Source organism: Protopterus annectens, chromosome 10.part0 (genome assembly GCF_019279795.1).
Source record: "Protopterus annectens isolate FY-2018-M chromosome 10.part0, PAN1.0, whole genome shotgun sequence".
Taxonomy (NCBI): domain Eukaryota; kingdom Metazoa; phylum Chordata; order Ceratodontiformes; family Protopteridae; genus Protopterus; species Protopterus annectens.
The window spans coordinates 110,365,266-110,379,125 of NC_056744.1; the positions used below are offsets into that span (position 1 = coordinate 110,365,266).

The 13,860-nt window shown below is 39.5% G+C and overlaps 1 protein-coding gene across 4 annotated transcripts in view; it reads right to left on the reverse strand.

The window, feature by feature from the left end:
- BAIAP2 (BAR/IMD domain containing adaptor protein 2) overlaps positions 1-13,860 on the reverse strand; it is a 243,268-nt gene that overhangs the window by 198,603 nt on the left and 30,805 nt on the right. For 3 of the 4 annotated variants that reach the window (XM_044085083.1, XM_044085086.1, XM_044085085.1), the window contains exons 4-7: positions 13,462-13,473; positions 13,093-13,154; positions 12,865-12,936; positions 9,778-9,915 (exon numbers count right to left, since the gene is read on the reverse strand). In XM_044085083.1, the coding sequence (XP_043941018.1) occupies positions 9,778-9,915; positions 12,865-12,936; positions 13,093-13,154; positions 13,462-13,473 (284 nt within the window). The remainder of the gene's footprint in view (positions 1-9,777; positions 9,916-12,864; positions 12,937-13,092; positions 13,155-13,461; positions 13,474-13,860) is intronic. The other variant, XM_044085084.1, reaches the window with a different exon arrangement.

The window sequence follows — 13,860 nt, forward strand, 5'->3', positions numbered from 1 at the left end:
TTTTCTTAGATTCTGAAAAATCTTGGCTCTCCCAGTGAAAGTACTCCCTCATAGTATGCAAGATTTCCCCAAAAGAGTAGTCCTTAGGACGAGAAGCTGAAGGAATTGATTCTTCAGCATCAGAATCCTCATGGGGGGGGGGGGGGGGGGATATTCCTGATCAGAAGAAGAATCACAAGAAATGGAAACCTGATCTGAAGATTCATAGTCTGTCTCTTGCCTAGGCCTCTTATCAGGAGGGGGATGGGAACCCCTGATCAAGGTAATTAAGTCTTCGGCCATTTTGAGCATCTGGTTTTTGGGCATGGAGGCCTGTCCTTGTGGTTGATGAACTTGTTTCTTTGCCTTTAAAGGTGTTTAGTCTTTGAAGTCGGTTTTATATACAATTGTTTAGGTCTGAATACACCCTCAGAAGCAGATGCCTGCTCAGCGGCTCCGGACACATCTGAGGGACTAATCTCAGAGGCTCCAATACCTTGAGTTTCCAGTGGCCTGGCCGACTCCATGTGGGAGTCGTTAGCGGCCTGCGACTCTAAACTAGCAGGCATCAGGGGCTGCAAAAGTGCCTCACTGAGAACCGGTGAACTGGTGACTTGCTTAGGAGATGCTTCGTTGGTTTTGGACCTCGGTTGCCTGTCTTTCTTTGCGTTTTTTGTGAACTCCAGTAGTCAGATGACTATCCGACGACATTGTATAATTAAATCTTTGTCCAAAATAGCTTAATGCAAAATCGTACCGACGCTTAATAGTGCGTTGGTTAAATCTAGCACAAAACCAACAACTAGCAATGTCGTGGTCAGGGCCTAGGCAAGGAATACAGTAAGAATGAAAGTCCTTATGAGGTATTTGCTTCCCACAAGAAATACAATTATTAACTTTTTCTGACATCGGTCTGGAGCAAGAAAAAAAAGTTTCCCCAATGGGGTACTTAAATTTTAATGAAAACTTCGGATCTGAAATTCTAACATGAAAATATCAGGAGTCGACCGGCACTTGCGAACTGCTTCTGCTTCGGGCACCGCACAGCAAGAAAAACTGAATAAAATGGCGTCGGCTGCATCTTTTATACCCCTGACGACCTGACGTCAGAGAAGAGGCGACAGCAACCGACGCAGGACCCAAGACTTTGGAATTCAGGCCGACTGAGGGCAACCTGCTAGCAGGATAACCCAAATGCAATGACTGCAACAGTGAAACACGAAGAACATCTATCATTTTAGGTGATTTCAATATTGACTGCCAATCCTGTTCTGACAACAATCCAACCCATCATATAAACCTTCATGGCTTCGCCCAACTAGTCCAGTCACCAACCAGGATAAATAAATAACTCCAGCAAGCACACTACCCTGGATTGGATACTAGTCAGTAAGAGCCCCCAGTCATATATAACAGGCTGCTTATCAGATAGCCTCAGTGATCACTCCCCAACATTCCTACTCAAAAAATACCTATACCAAGCTAAACCTGTCATCTACCATTAAATACGTAAAAAACAAAACTTTAACCCACTCACATTCATCTCATCCTTCAAAGAATATAACTGGCATCCCCTAAAGTACCTCAGTCTTGATGACGCAGTTGAATTTTTTAATACTACCTTCCTGAGCATCCTTAATTACCATGCCCCCATAAGACTTTCTAGAACGAAAGCACAACCCTCCTAATGGCTATAGAAAACCACTAAGTCAGAAATGAAAAACAGGGATAAAGCCTGGAAGAACTGGTGCAAAACAAAAACCCCCTCAACTAGACAGAAATTTCTAGAACTACGCAATAGAGTTAAAAAGCTAATAAAACAGGACAAATTCCAATACTACCAGTCTGCCCTAAACTACTCCCAACACAGCCCCAAACAATTCTGGTCCTCCATAAACTCCATCCTCCACCCAGGTAAAGTCAGTACCCCTCCTCCTAACATCCCTCACTCCTCCAAAAATATTGCTACCTCATTCAACACACTTCACACAAACCATACCATCCCATCACTAGCTAAACAACACAATCCCCCTCCCCTCCAACCCACACCTTCAACTAGTAATCTCCCCACTGCCTTCTCTTTTTCTCCTGTACCTACCTCCAACATAAAAAAAAAAAACTCTTAACTAAACTTAAGCCCACCAAATTAGCAGCAGACAACCTCCCAAGTGAATACCAACAAATCGCAGCTGATGCTCTGGCGTACCCAGTATCCATCTTGATTAACCAATCTCTGTCAGAAAGTTACGTTCCCACAATGTGGAAAGTATCACATATAATTCCTCTCCACAAAGGCGGCCCCTCCACAGAACTAACCAATTACCGCCCCATAACTATTCTCTCTCTACTCTCAAAATTACTAGAGAGATGCGTACACTCTCAGGTCTCAGACTACCTCCTTACTAACAACCTCCTTTCCAATACTCGGCATTGTTTCCGACCAAACCATAGCACCACCACTGCCTTACTCTCCTTTACTAACACTATCCTCCAGCATAAAACAATGGCTATCTCTCCTCTGCTACTTTCCTAGACCTATCTAAAGCATTTGACATGGTCCCACACAAACAAGTCATCTCTTCTCTCAATCAGTCACCAACTGGTTTCAGAGTTACCTGGCTGACCGCCAACAATCCGCTGTATGGCAGAATGACACATCTCCCCAACTACCTGTCTCCATAGGGGTTCCCCAAGGATCCATCCTTGGACCCCTATTCTTCTCTGTTTTCAACAATAATCTAGCCTCTGCCACCAAACATGGCACACTCATACAATACGCAGATGACTCAGCCATCATCTGCTCAGCCCAGTCCCTACACAAACTGCAAAAAGTCACACAGGAAGCCTTTTCCTCTGTTGAAACTTGGTTATCCAATGCCCAATTAATACTCAACCCATACTCAACCCAAACAAAACTAAACTACTCATCTTCCAACCCACCAAACATACTCAAAACAACTCTCACTTTAACATCACAGCAAAAGACGACACCACTATATACCAAACTGAACACACCAAATGGCTAGGAGTGGAAATAGACAAACTAAAATTTGACATTCACATATCCACGACCATAAAAAAAGTCCACAAAAAACTAGAAGCATTATACAGAAATAAGCAACTTCTCACCAAAAGCAGCAAAGATTTCAATAGCAAATTACCACCTTATCTCCACCCTACTTTATGCTTCTCCAATATATATACCAATCTAAGGCAATGCAATCTAAACAAGCTAGAGACCCGCTACAACAAAATCGCCAAATTTGCCACAGGGGCATCCTACCATAGTCACCACTGTCTCTCACTTGCTAAACTGGGCTGGCTTGAACTCCCTCACCTCCTTCAATGGTATCAACTATCACTCGCCCACAAACTAGTAAACCATCCACTAAATATCCCATCCCTCCAGAATCTACTCCAACCCTATCGCACCACCAGACCACTAAGATCCAACAACAAAAATCACTTGCAGATCACTAAAGCCAATAACTCTTGCTGGTGAAGCACTATTCTCTTGCGCCATAGCCAAATTATGGAACTCCCTCCCTCCCACCCACAATTACCTCCATACCATCATGCACCCACTTCAAAACTTTACTAAAAATGCACCTAAAAACATTCTGGCTATGCCCTTGCAACTCCCACTCTAATATCTCCCACCCCATCCAACCACTACCTTTCTTTCCACCCCACTAACTACCTTGATTATAGCAAGCTCAGATGCTCATAAGCCTAGTACTTTTTATACAGCAGGAACTTCTTATTGTAACATTTGTTAATGTTTGTTATATACTTTTCAGATAAAGATTCTAGTTGTCTACTGATGTACTATGTTCTTCATCTGTAAATATGTTTGTAATTAATTGCTATGTTAAATTGTTAAATCGCTATGTAATCCAATGTAACTACTGTCTGTTTATTTTAACTGTGGAGCTTTTCTCCCTGGGCCTCCGCAAAAAATGGACCTACATCCAGTCGGACACTCCCGGTCAACAAATGTAAATAAATAAATAAATAAATAAAAGTCAGTGGAGCTGTCAACAACCATTGCTATGGACCTCCAGCGCTATAGAAATACACAAAGCCCTCAATTCTCCAGTCCTCCACCTTTCCGGACTCTGCACCCTCAGTTAAGATCTCACTAACTTGATCCCTGCAAATTCTGGCCTATTTCTAGGCATGTGCTCCCTTGTGGCAAGCCTCAACGCATGTACCACCAATGGAATGTGGATTTTAGAGACATACAAACATAAAATTACTTAAGTGGCTACAAATTAATAAACCCAAAATGCCACACAATTCAGCTATTCACAGCACAACCACCATCCACATCATCCCACCATAACTACACCAGTAGCTTCTTTTTCCTTCTATTGCTTGTACAGGCAGAATATTCTACCCAATCATCACACTCTTCAGCTGATCAGAAGATTAAAGTAGATCATTTGCCAGACTTCCCATTGTAAATTCATCTGCAAAAATTGCATGCCTGTGTTAGGAAAAGAAAACTGGGTACTTGTATATTAATGCAACCAAGACCCAGTTTGAAAAATGACATCCTATTGTTCATTTATCAACTGCTAAGGTGTCAACATCTTGAAAGATGTATCCTTGTTTACAGATGCCAGGTGGGTCGATGGGCAGTAAAAACAGTTTATGAGTACAAGACACAATCTTCTGGCTACACACTTGCATGGGGCGGGTTGATAGTAATCTAGTACTGTGCAGTTACAGTCTTGTTTTCCTGAAAAAGCCAATGCCGCTGTGTAAAACACTAAAAAAATAGAAATGCTCAAAAAACTCCAGCTTTACTCCGTAGCATATCGCCTACTCAGAGGTGATCTCTGCTTAACATATAAAGCTATGTCAAACCCAGAGCTGTTGGACATGCTACACCTAAAGAAATCCCAATCCCTCCGAGCTACACGCTCTAGGGACCTAAACCTTGTCACCACAATAAACAGGACATGCTGGAGGGATAGATTCCTATCCCAGAGATTTCCCATACTCTGGAACAGGCTACCCATCTATGTAAGCAAAGTTCTTCATTGGCACTCTTCAAGAAAAATCTTAATGAGTGGATGGTAATAGGAAATACACCCCGGGGATCACTTCTGTGTCTCTGCTCGTCAGTGGCACAGGAAAATAACTTTCTTGGGTGGTGTAAGCCAGGGAACCTTGTTGGCTAATCTTGCATAGGCCCTTGGGCCGATAGCTAGGCTATGAGAAACTTCCCTTTTACATGTTTTATTGTGTCGTCTTGTATTGTAATATCAGTGAAATACTACAAAAGTAAAGCGAATGTACGCCAGAAAAACATTACATTTTTTTTTTTTATCGTGCATGCTGAGAAGTTCATATTATACTTTTGTGCACAGCTCTCAATGAATCACTGAGAAATCCAGACAGAAATAAGGGAGACTTTTAAAATAGGACTATTAATTTGAGTTGTCGACAGTGTGTGAATTAGTTAACTGTAATTATGGTCATTAGTGTGATGTTTGGAGAAAGGATGGCGAATTTAAGTTTTAGGAGGGATTCAGACGGAACATATTAACGCAACCTGGAGCAAAGCAACTAAGTTGCTTTTATTACTCATTTGATTATACTCAGTCCTGTCATGTAACTTACCTAAAGTGATTTTCATTTAAATATAATTGCATAAGAAATATTTTGTGATATGGTCTACACTTCCTATGTTTAAATATGCAGGGAAATGTTATTTATTTGAGAGTAGTTATGACACAGTTCCTCATTACAAAAAGTAGACTTTAACCCAAATAAAATTTGGTTTCTTGCCCTCGTCAGCATAATTGTAGAATATCTCCAATTGTATCAGCACATAAACTTAAGAGAATAATTTAAGGAATGATGCAGTTTCACATTTTCCCAGCATTACTTAAGACATACATGGAACCTGGTTGCAATAATACGCAAGTACCGAAAACTGCAGGACTTATGAATTCTACTGCACATGACTTCACACAGTACCTAGAAACAGAAAGCTAAAAAACCCTAACAAGGACGGCAGCTACTCCTCCCTCATCATAAAAATGCACAGAAATGGGAGGACAGGAAAGATGTGAAAGGTAATAGAAGGACATTAAATCTGCAGCATGATTTTACATGGGAAAAAGGGATCCTGATACGGTATCACATGAGCAAATTCTCATTCTCACCTTTCATGTTTAATTATGAAGATTCCTCTGAAATGGCTGTCGGAACAGTCAAAGGCCAACTATAAAAAAAAAAAAAAAAAGAGAGAGAACACTCTGCTCTGCAGTGTTCCAACAATAAAAGGTGCAAATTAGCTTAGGAATGGCAGTTCTCAGTGAATGTTAATTACATGCAATTGTTCTTTTATTTTATCTTTAGACATTTCCTATTTATTACTCTAGGCTTTCATGCAGCAACCTAGATGAACCTCAAAATAGCCTTTTGTGTAATACTGATAGCTTTATAATAGCTACCAATCTGTTCGTACTTGCTATGAAATTATGAGTTAAGCCACAGAATTTCCCAAACTCAAATGCAGATTAATAACCATGTCCTCTTTTTGGAATTCCTGCATCAAGTGCTGTTCAAGCCCAAAAATAATTGTAGCAATTTACCTTGACATTTTTGTACTTTTTAAAATTTCACATGGCACAAAAAGCGTGCACAGTGGCTGCGGTGGTGGTGCTGCGGTAGCGTTGTCGCCTCATAGCAAGACATTGTCCCGTTCGATTCTCAGCTAGAGCGTCTTGTGTGTGGAGGCATGCGTGAATGGGGCGTGCCTTCGTTGAAGGTTGTGCGTCGGGGCTGGTAACCTGGTATGTAAAAATCCACTACCAATCATTAGCGGACCGGAGTTCCACTGTGGCAACCCCTAACCGGGAAAAGCCAAAAGACACAAACCAAAAAGCACGCACAGTAGTACAGAAGTTTGCAGTCACTATTCTGTACTGACTGGATAATGACCTATTGTCTGCAAACTTCTACCCTAGCATTCTCACCCTCTGTGGAAACAGGAGGAATTGAACTGAAATTACCAAAAAGTCGTAGTATTAAAAAAAATGCAGAAAACACCCATTTCAACAGTCTGGAGTAAGAGGCTGTGGACCTTCATGTTGAATAAACAGTTCAGTACACAGTGGACAGTTTTGACACCTTAAATTCTCCTCAGATGTGAAGCAGATTATATCCAAATGACAGTGTAAAGGAGAACAGGGACAGGTGACTAAGCAAAAACAACAATCTCTACATTACTACTGATGCACTGGATCAGCTACAAGAAATTTTTTTCCCAATCACTTTTGCTTGCACGACCTACACATTTCTAAAGGGTCGAACATACTAGCTTCCATTTGGGATACAGGTGTAGTGTAGCATGTTCCTTAGCTTACAAATGGAAAGAATGGCATATTGCATTTTTCCAGGCACTGTAAAGTATGCCCATACAGAAATATTCAGCTATGCAACATCTTAACCAGAGAGAGACTGGCTGCATTCCAATTAAGCTCTGTTGGAACTGCAGATGTCTTGTGGTACTTAGGATACAAGCAGCTACCACTTCTTAAGAATTCTTCCACAGACTGACCAAATATATGGGGACAGTTTGTCTAACTAGCAGCAGTTCAGGGACCAGTAAATGAACGGTTAATACAGGACTTGCTTGAACTCACCAGACAGAATTTAGGATGGTATCAGAGTCATGCAGTAGGTTTTAAAATGAGACTATGCTAGCATTACTCTGTGTAGCATAAAGGTGCACAATGGAAAATACAGCTGTGCAAGTAAACTTACCTTAACAGCAGATGTTCAAGTGATCACTGCTGCAGTAGTCTTAGCTATAGAAGTTATACCCTACCAAGGATATTGTAGCCAGCCATCCTGCAAACCAGGACAAACAGTATACCATCATGCCTACAGAAATTCTGTACTTGAATGGAAAACCTGGGTACCTGGAATGGGTCAGAACACACAGCTTTCAAACTTAAAATCATTAGAGTATATTAACTTGTTTGGCCATGACATTTTTCCACAATTGCAGCGTTATGTACCCTACAGTCAATGCACACAAAAATGCTTTCCACACTTAAAGACTGGCATAATCCCAGGGAGAATACCATACTATACATACTACACTTGATCGTAGCCCAAAGGCTGATCAAAATACAGGAAGTGATCAGTGAAGAGAGTGTTACAGTCTGAAAAAGGGAATTCAGCCTTCTGGGGAGGGGGAATTACTAGTTTACAGTCACTGACAAAATTATAACCTGAAGATTTGGGAAGTTCTGCTATGGTGCAACAACAATTACAGAACATCTAAACCCTCAAAGTAATGTTGAACCACCCATTAATCCTTTTAACCTCTATTCTTCCCTAGAAACCTGGGTCAGTTATATTTGTCATACAAACTAGAAATGTGGTCATTTCCATTAATGACTGGTTCAGTAAGAAAGATATCTGAAGTGTATAACTGCAAACACATTTTACTAAAAATCTTTTGGGATGAAAATTAAACAACCTGCTTAGAATGCTTGCAGAGACCGCAGTTTAATAGCCGTGACACATTAAAGGTTTGCCTGCCTGCAATTTAATGAGCAAATGATGACCAGAATGCAAAGGCACTCGTTGCTGCAGACAGCCTACACACACATCTGAAGAACCCATCCATAGGGAGTTAACAAAAGGCTTTAGAAGCTAATAATGTCAAAGCCTCTAGTATTATGCAATTGGAAAAAAGCGTATACTAAAACACCCACTGACGTTCACAAACCCACTGCAGGTTTTTCTCTGCAGTCTCTATGGAAACCCTGAATACTGCATAAAGCAAGATACCTTCTTTATGACTTTCAGGAAATGGATACTGCCTAACCATATATGGTGTTATGGAAAAGCCCTCCATCCATTTTGATACGAATAAAGAACTGCAATCCTTTAGCAGACAGTCAAATCTAAATGATATATTCTCAAAACAACTATTTTAGAAAGTAATTATAAATGCAATTAATGTTTTTAAAAATATATAGATATTCCTAAGCTTTGCTACACAAAGTTACTTCCCCAGGACTCTTAATGGTAATGCAAGGTGAACATACACAATTAGTTAAAAGTCTCCTGAAATGATAGATATGGGTACATCATTTAAAAGGGATACTTTAGTCATGAACATCACTATGTATTATACAAGAGGCTAGGCAGCGACTTGCACAAAAACAGATACTGTTCACAGTGCTTCCACTACCTATAAACAACAGTTATGCTTACAGTGCAAGCATAATATATACCAAAATGTGGCAACTAATAAGGAAGTCGAAGAAATACATGGCTACTAGAAAAAGTACCGTGCAAGGACAACCTACACATATTCTACAAAAAGAAGTCAGAGTACCAATGAAGGACAGCTTACTGCACAGCTGAACATTCAAGAGGCCAGCAAACAATGGCTGTTGTATATTAAGTTTAGAGGTTAACCACAATTTGCCCTACAATAAGGGTCAGTGGCAATTTCCCACAGTCCATATTAGATCACGATGCAGATGCTACCTTTGACCAACATGCAGCTATTTAGGTTACAAACTAGGTGGCAACCTTCTTCCACATGTTTTAAAACATACTTAGGCTAACAAGTTTAGCATAAATAAATCCATGCCCTCAGTCTGAAAATGTTAAAGGTTTGTCTGGCTTACTGTTACAGTGCACCACATTCAATGCTCTACAAATCATAGTGAAAAACTTCCAAAACATAGCAAGAAAATTGCTATAAACAGATTCTGTTGCTGGTACACAGCTGCAACTGTTCACAATGCTTACCTGAATCTCTTTTTCAGAGTACTTCTGTGGGTTTTTACTTCCTTGACTTTTTCTCCGCAGTTTCTTCAATTCTGCCTGAAATTTCTCAAGGGCATCTCCCTTGTTTTTATGCTCTGTCTGGTACTTTTTTAGTGCAGCCTAAAAAAGTAAAAAGAAAAAAGAAAACTTTGATACCCTAACTTCTTTTCTCTTCTTCCCATTACATTATTACCCCAAAAAGGTATCCAACAAATCACTATCAGATCAAAAGATCTAAACAGAAACCAACATTTAGGCTTAATACTAAGGCTCAAAATAAGCAACAGACACACTTTGGGAAGAAACACACCAAGAATAATTAACATATATCTTAAGATTTTTCTGTGCCCAGCAAATTTTGATGCCATATCCTCGGTGATCATTTTTATGATATAAAACAGCAGCAAGAAGTAAAAATGGGGGTAGGGTGCAAGTTCCCTTTACTAAAAGTAAACCCAAGATATTAGAAAGTACGTACTATAAAAATAAAAAAAAAAAAAAAAACAGTCCAGCTTTTTTTCTGAAAACTTTCCGAAAACTGCTCTAAAAATAACAAACTTTTACTGTGCATTGGTTAGTATGCAATATGGCATATTCCCTACCAATATTCAAGCTAAAGATTAAGAGGCTTGTAACCACAAAAAGCAAGTCAAAACACATAAGCTATATTAAAACAATACTAAACATAAATACCAAGACAGCAAGTCATAAATCACATGCTGGTGCACAGAGATTGTACCTTATGCCACATATCTAGTGCATTTAACACTGTACTTTAATGTCCTGTCTTGGAGTTCATTGTTCTTTTGTATTGCCTCACTACAGTTACTGTACTAATTAAAGCATCAAACTCACTTTAAGTGATTCTTATTACATTTTAAGATGTGTTTTACCATAAAACTGACATTATAAGGCTTGCCATCCTAATGTGATATTGATTTTACACCTTTCTCTCTCAAAATAGCCTTCAAGTCTTTGACACAATTCATGCTAGACCCAAGGGTTTAGATAAAAAGGCAATACTGTATGTCACAGGTATCTTACAGAGTGTTTAGCACCCGAATGTATTAATCCCAACCCCCCCGAACTACCCTGCTTAATGGCATCGAAGCTTCTGCCAGCCTCTTCAAACTTAAAAGCTTCAACAAAAACTAGATAAAATGTCAAACTTGCTGGTCTACTCAAGTCTTATTTTTGGTCATATGTAAATAGCTGTCACAACCTGTAAAACATGCAAGCTACTTGTATTCATTATTACCTGGAGCAGAAATCTGTCTTGTTTATTCTGAATTTTGTAGGCACAAAATGTACTATTTTTTCATTGCGCAACTCATTTTTATCTCTCTGCAGCCCTACTCTGTTGATAGCCAGTTATCGGACGCTCAGGACATCAAACTTGGAAAATCACTTGTGTGTCATCAATGTGGCTAGATACGAGGAACTTAAGTCATCCCTGTCCAGCCACACATGTGCTAATCCAACTCCAAACCCCATATATTACCTTATCAAAACTATTTCTCTAAACAGTACCACTACACAAGATGCACACTTAACATGCATACACAGTATTGAAGCCATCACCAAACCCAGCTCTTATTTTATACTTTAACCCGGAAACACTTGCATACAGACTCCTACAACTAATGCCAAAGTTCTATTTTAGAAAGTTTTGGCATTAGAACAACCCCCCACTTACTGTGTCACACACACACACTCACACTTTTACTACAAGCTATCAGAACCTCAGATATATTCAGAAACTGGGGGGGGGGTTGGGAGCAACCTCACCCACATCAGGGCACGTAAGGAAGCTTAAACCACTTTAAAATGGAATTACTGCTTAAACATTATGCTTGCTTTGGAGCCTTTTTATAGTAGCAGTACCTACTTCGCTACATACTGTTTCACTGTTTAAGGATTTAATGTGCATTTTTTTGTTGCAACAGTATCACTGATTCAGGGTGCAAGAAAAACACTACTGTGACTTCCAAGTTTCTTTGTAAGCTCCTAAACACACACACACACACACACACACACACACACACACACACACTTGCTCTGACGAGCATTTTTACGTCTTCCTTTGTCACTGTCAAGACACACAGATATCTAAAACATATTAGAAATGTATATGTCAAGTATAATTATACACACATGTGAGTTTGCGCGAGCTCACTCATGTATTTAGGCGTGTGTGTTTTTATGAAGCACAACTTACTGGCATTACCCAACAGTTACTTATATTTTAGGAACTGCAACTTTCTTTAGCTACAGCTGCCCCTTTCTGAACATCAGGTCCCCCAAAAGGTACACTTCTGGCTCATCTGTTGCTCAGTTTGGTAGAAAAAGATGGTTTTAGAATATTTAGTAATGTGCAGTGCCATTACTGTTACTGCACCATAATGCAACACACATGTAAAGGAATGAGCTTTATGGCTTCCCTACACATGCTCAAGGAGGAATTGCTCATGCACCAGTATCCCTCAGGAAAAAAAAAAGTTAAAAAAAAGCTGAATGGCATAACGCAGAATGTTTCCCACAATCCCCACCCCGAGAAAATCACTGATGCACAATTAGAAATCACACTGGCAATGATTCACTTTTTAGGGAGATTCCTCCTTCTTAGTATTGGTGCGACTGTGGAGATGGCATGACCTTGGAATTTACATAAATATAAATCTTTGAGGGCGAGTGCACCCACACACAACAGGAGCTACAGAGGGGCTTGCCCCCTGCAGAAAACAAGAAAACAAAGAGGAGTTTTTATGCCCTTTTGTGTTTGGGACATTTTGTGTTCTTTTTAAACATCAACTTATCGGGAAGTTGGCATTTCATACAGAGGAACCATGCTTTATTTTACACAAGTTGGGACAAAATAACTCCACAATACTGACATGATCACTCAAGAAATGTTTCTCTCACGTAAAAACATCAAACAAGGAAAATAATTTTTGCAGGTAAAAACATGAGCTAGAATGCAAAAAAAACAAAACAAACAGCACTAACTACTAAACCTCTAAAATTACACTGAGCAATGTTCATAAATTATAAAAAAGTCAACTTGCTTACACTCAGGTATCTGGCATCTAGTTCTACTTTCTGTTCCAGCTGAGATAGCAGTTCACTATGGAAAGATTTTAGCTGGGGGGAAAAGCAGAAATGCACCCTTAGTAACAAGCATTTAACTGAGTCAATACTATATAACGCAATGTTTTTAAATCTCTCACAAAAGCTATGAAGAGTATGACAGGTCACAGTGTAAAAAGTGGTATACTGTTATATCAACTGAATACTCACCATATCTTCAAGCTGCATTTGAATCTGTCTGTGAACTTCTGCCATCTGGAATAGCACATCCCCTACAAAAAAAGGCAGTAGGAAAAGGAAGAAAAAAATATGTAAGCAGGAAAATCTAAACAAACAACACACACATTCATGCAAAAGATGGGAGTGAAGGAGAGAAAATGAACAGTAAAAGCCACAAATGTGGTTGGACAGAGATGACAGCCAGTCAAAGCATACTCAAATCCAGATATTTAAAGGCACTTATTTTGGGGCATACAAAGTACTTCAGCACTACTTAAATTCATGAATAGTTGAATAGTGACTTTACATCAAAAGCATAAAAACATGCAGATGCACAGCTGGGAGTTGTTGGATACCTACATGCTGCCTCTTCTGAGTATGCAATGCATTAAAGAAAAAAGGACAAAAAAGTTGTATGAGCAGAGGACTTTAACCCTGACCATGTATGAATAAGTCATATTTAGTCACAGAGGGTATGACGGATGCAAAAAAAACTTCTGCAAACACTTTGCTTTCCATTGTTAAACTATGGTGGGGTACAGGTTAAATCCACGGATACCAAGAAATAAAGACGTTTCAAATCAACCAAAATTAAAACCTTCCTTTGGGAAGCTTTTTGCCATTTACATTTCACGTGGAAATGTGATGCAGTCCTACCACACAACCAGACATTTTATTAAAGTTATTGAGAGGGCAAGACAGAAAACATTCATAATATTTGTCAGATATGCAAACACTACCAAGGCACAACAACATTCA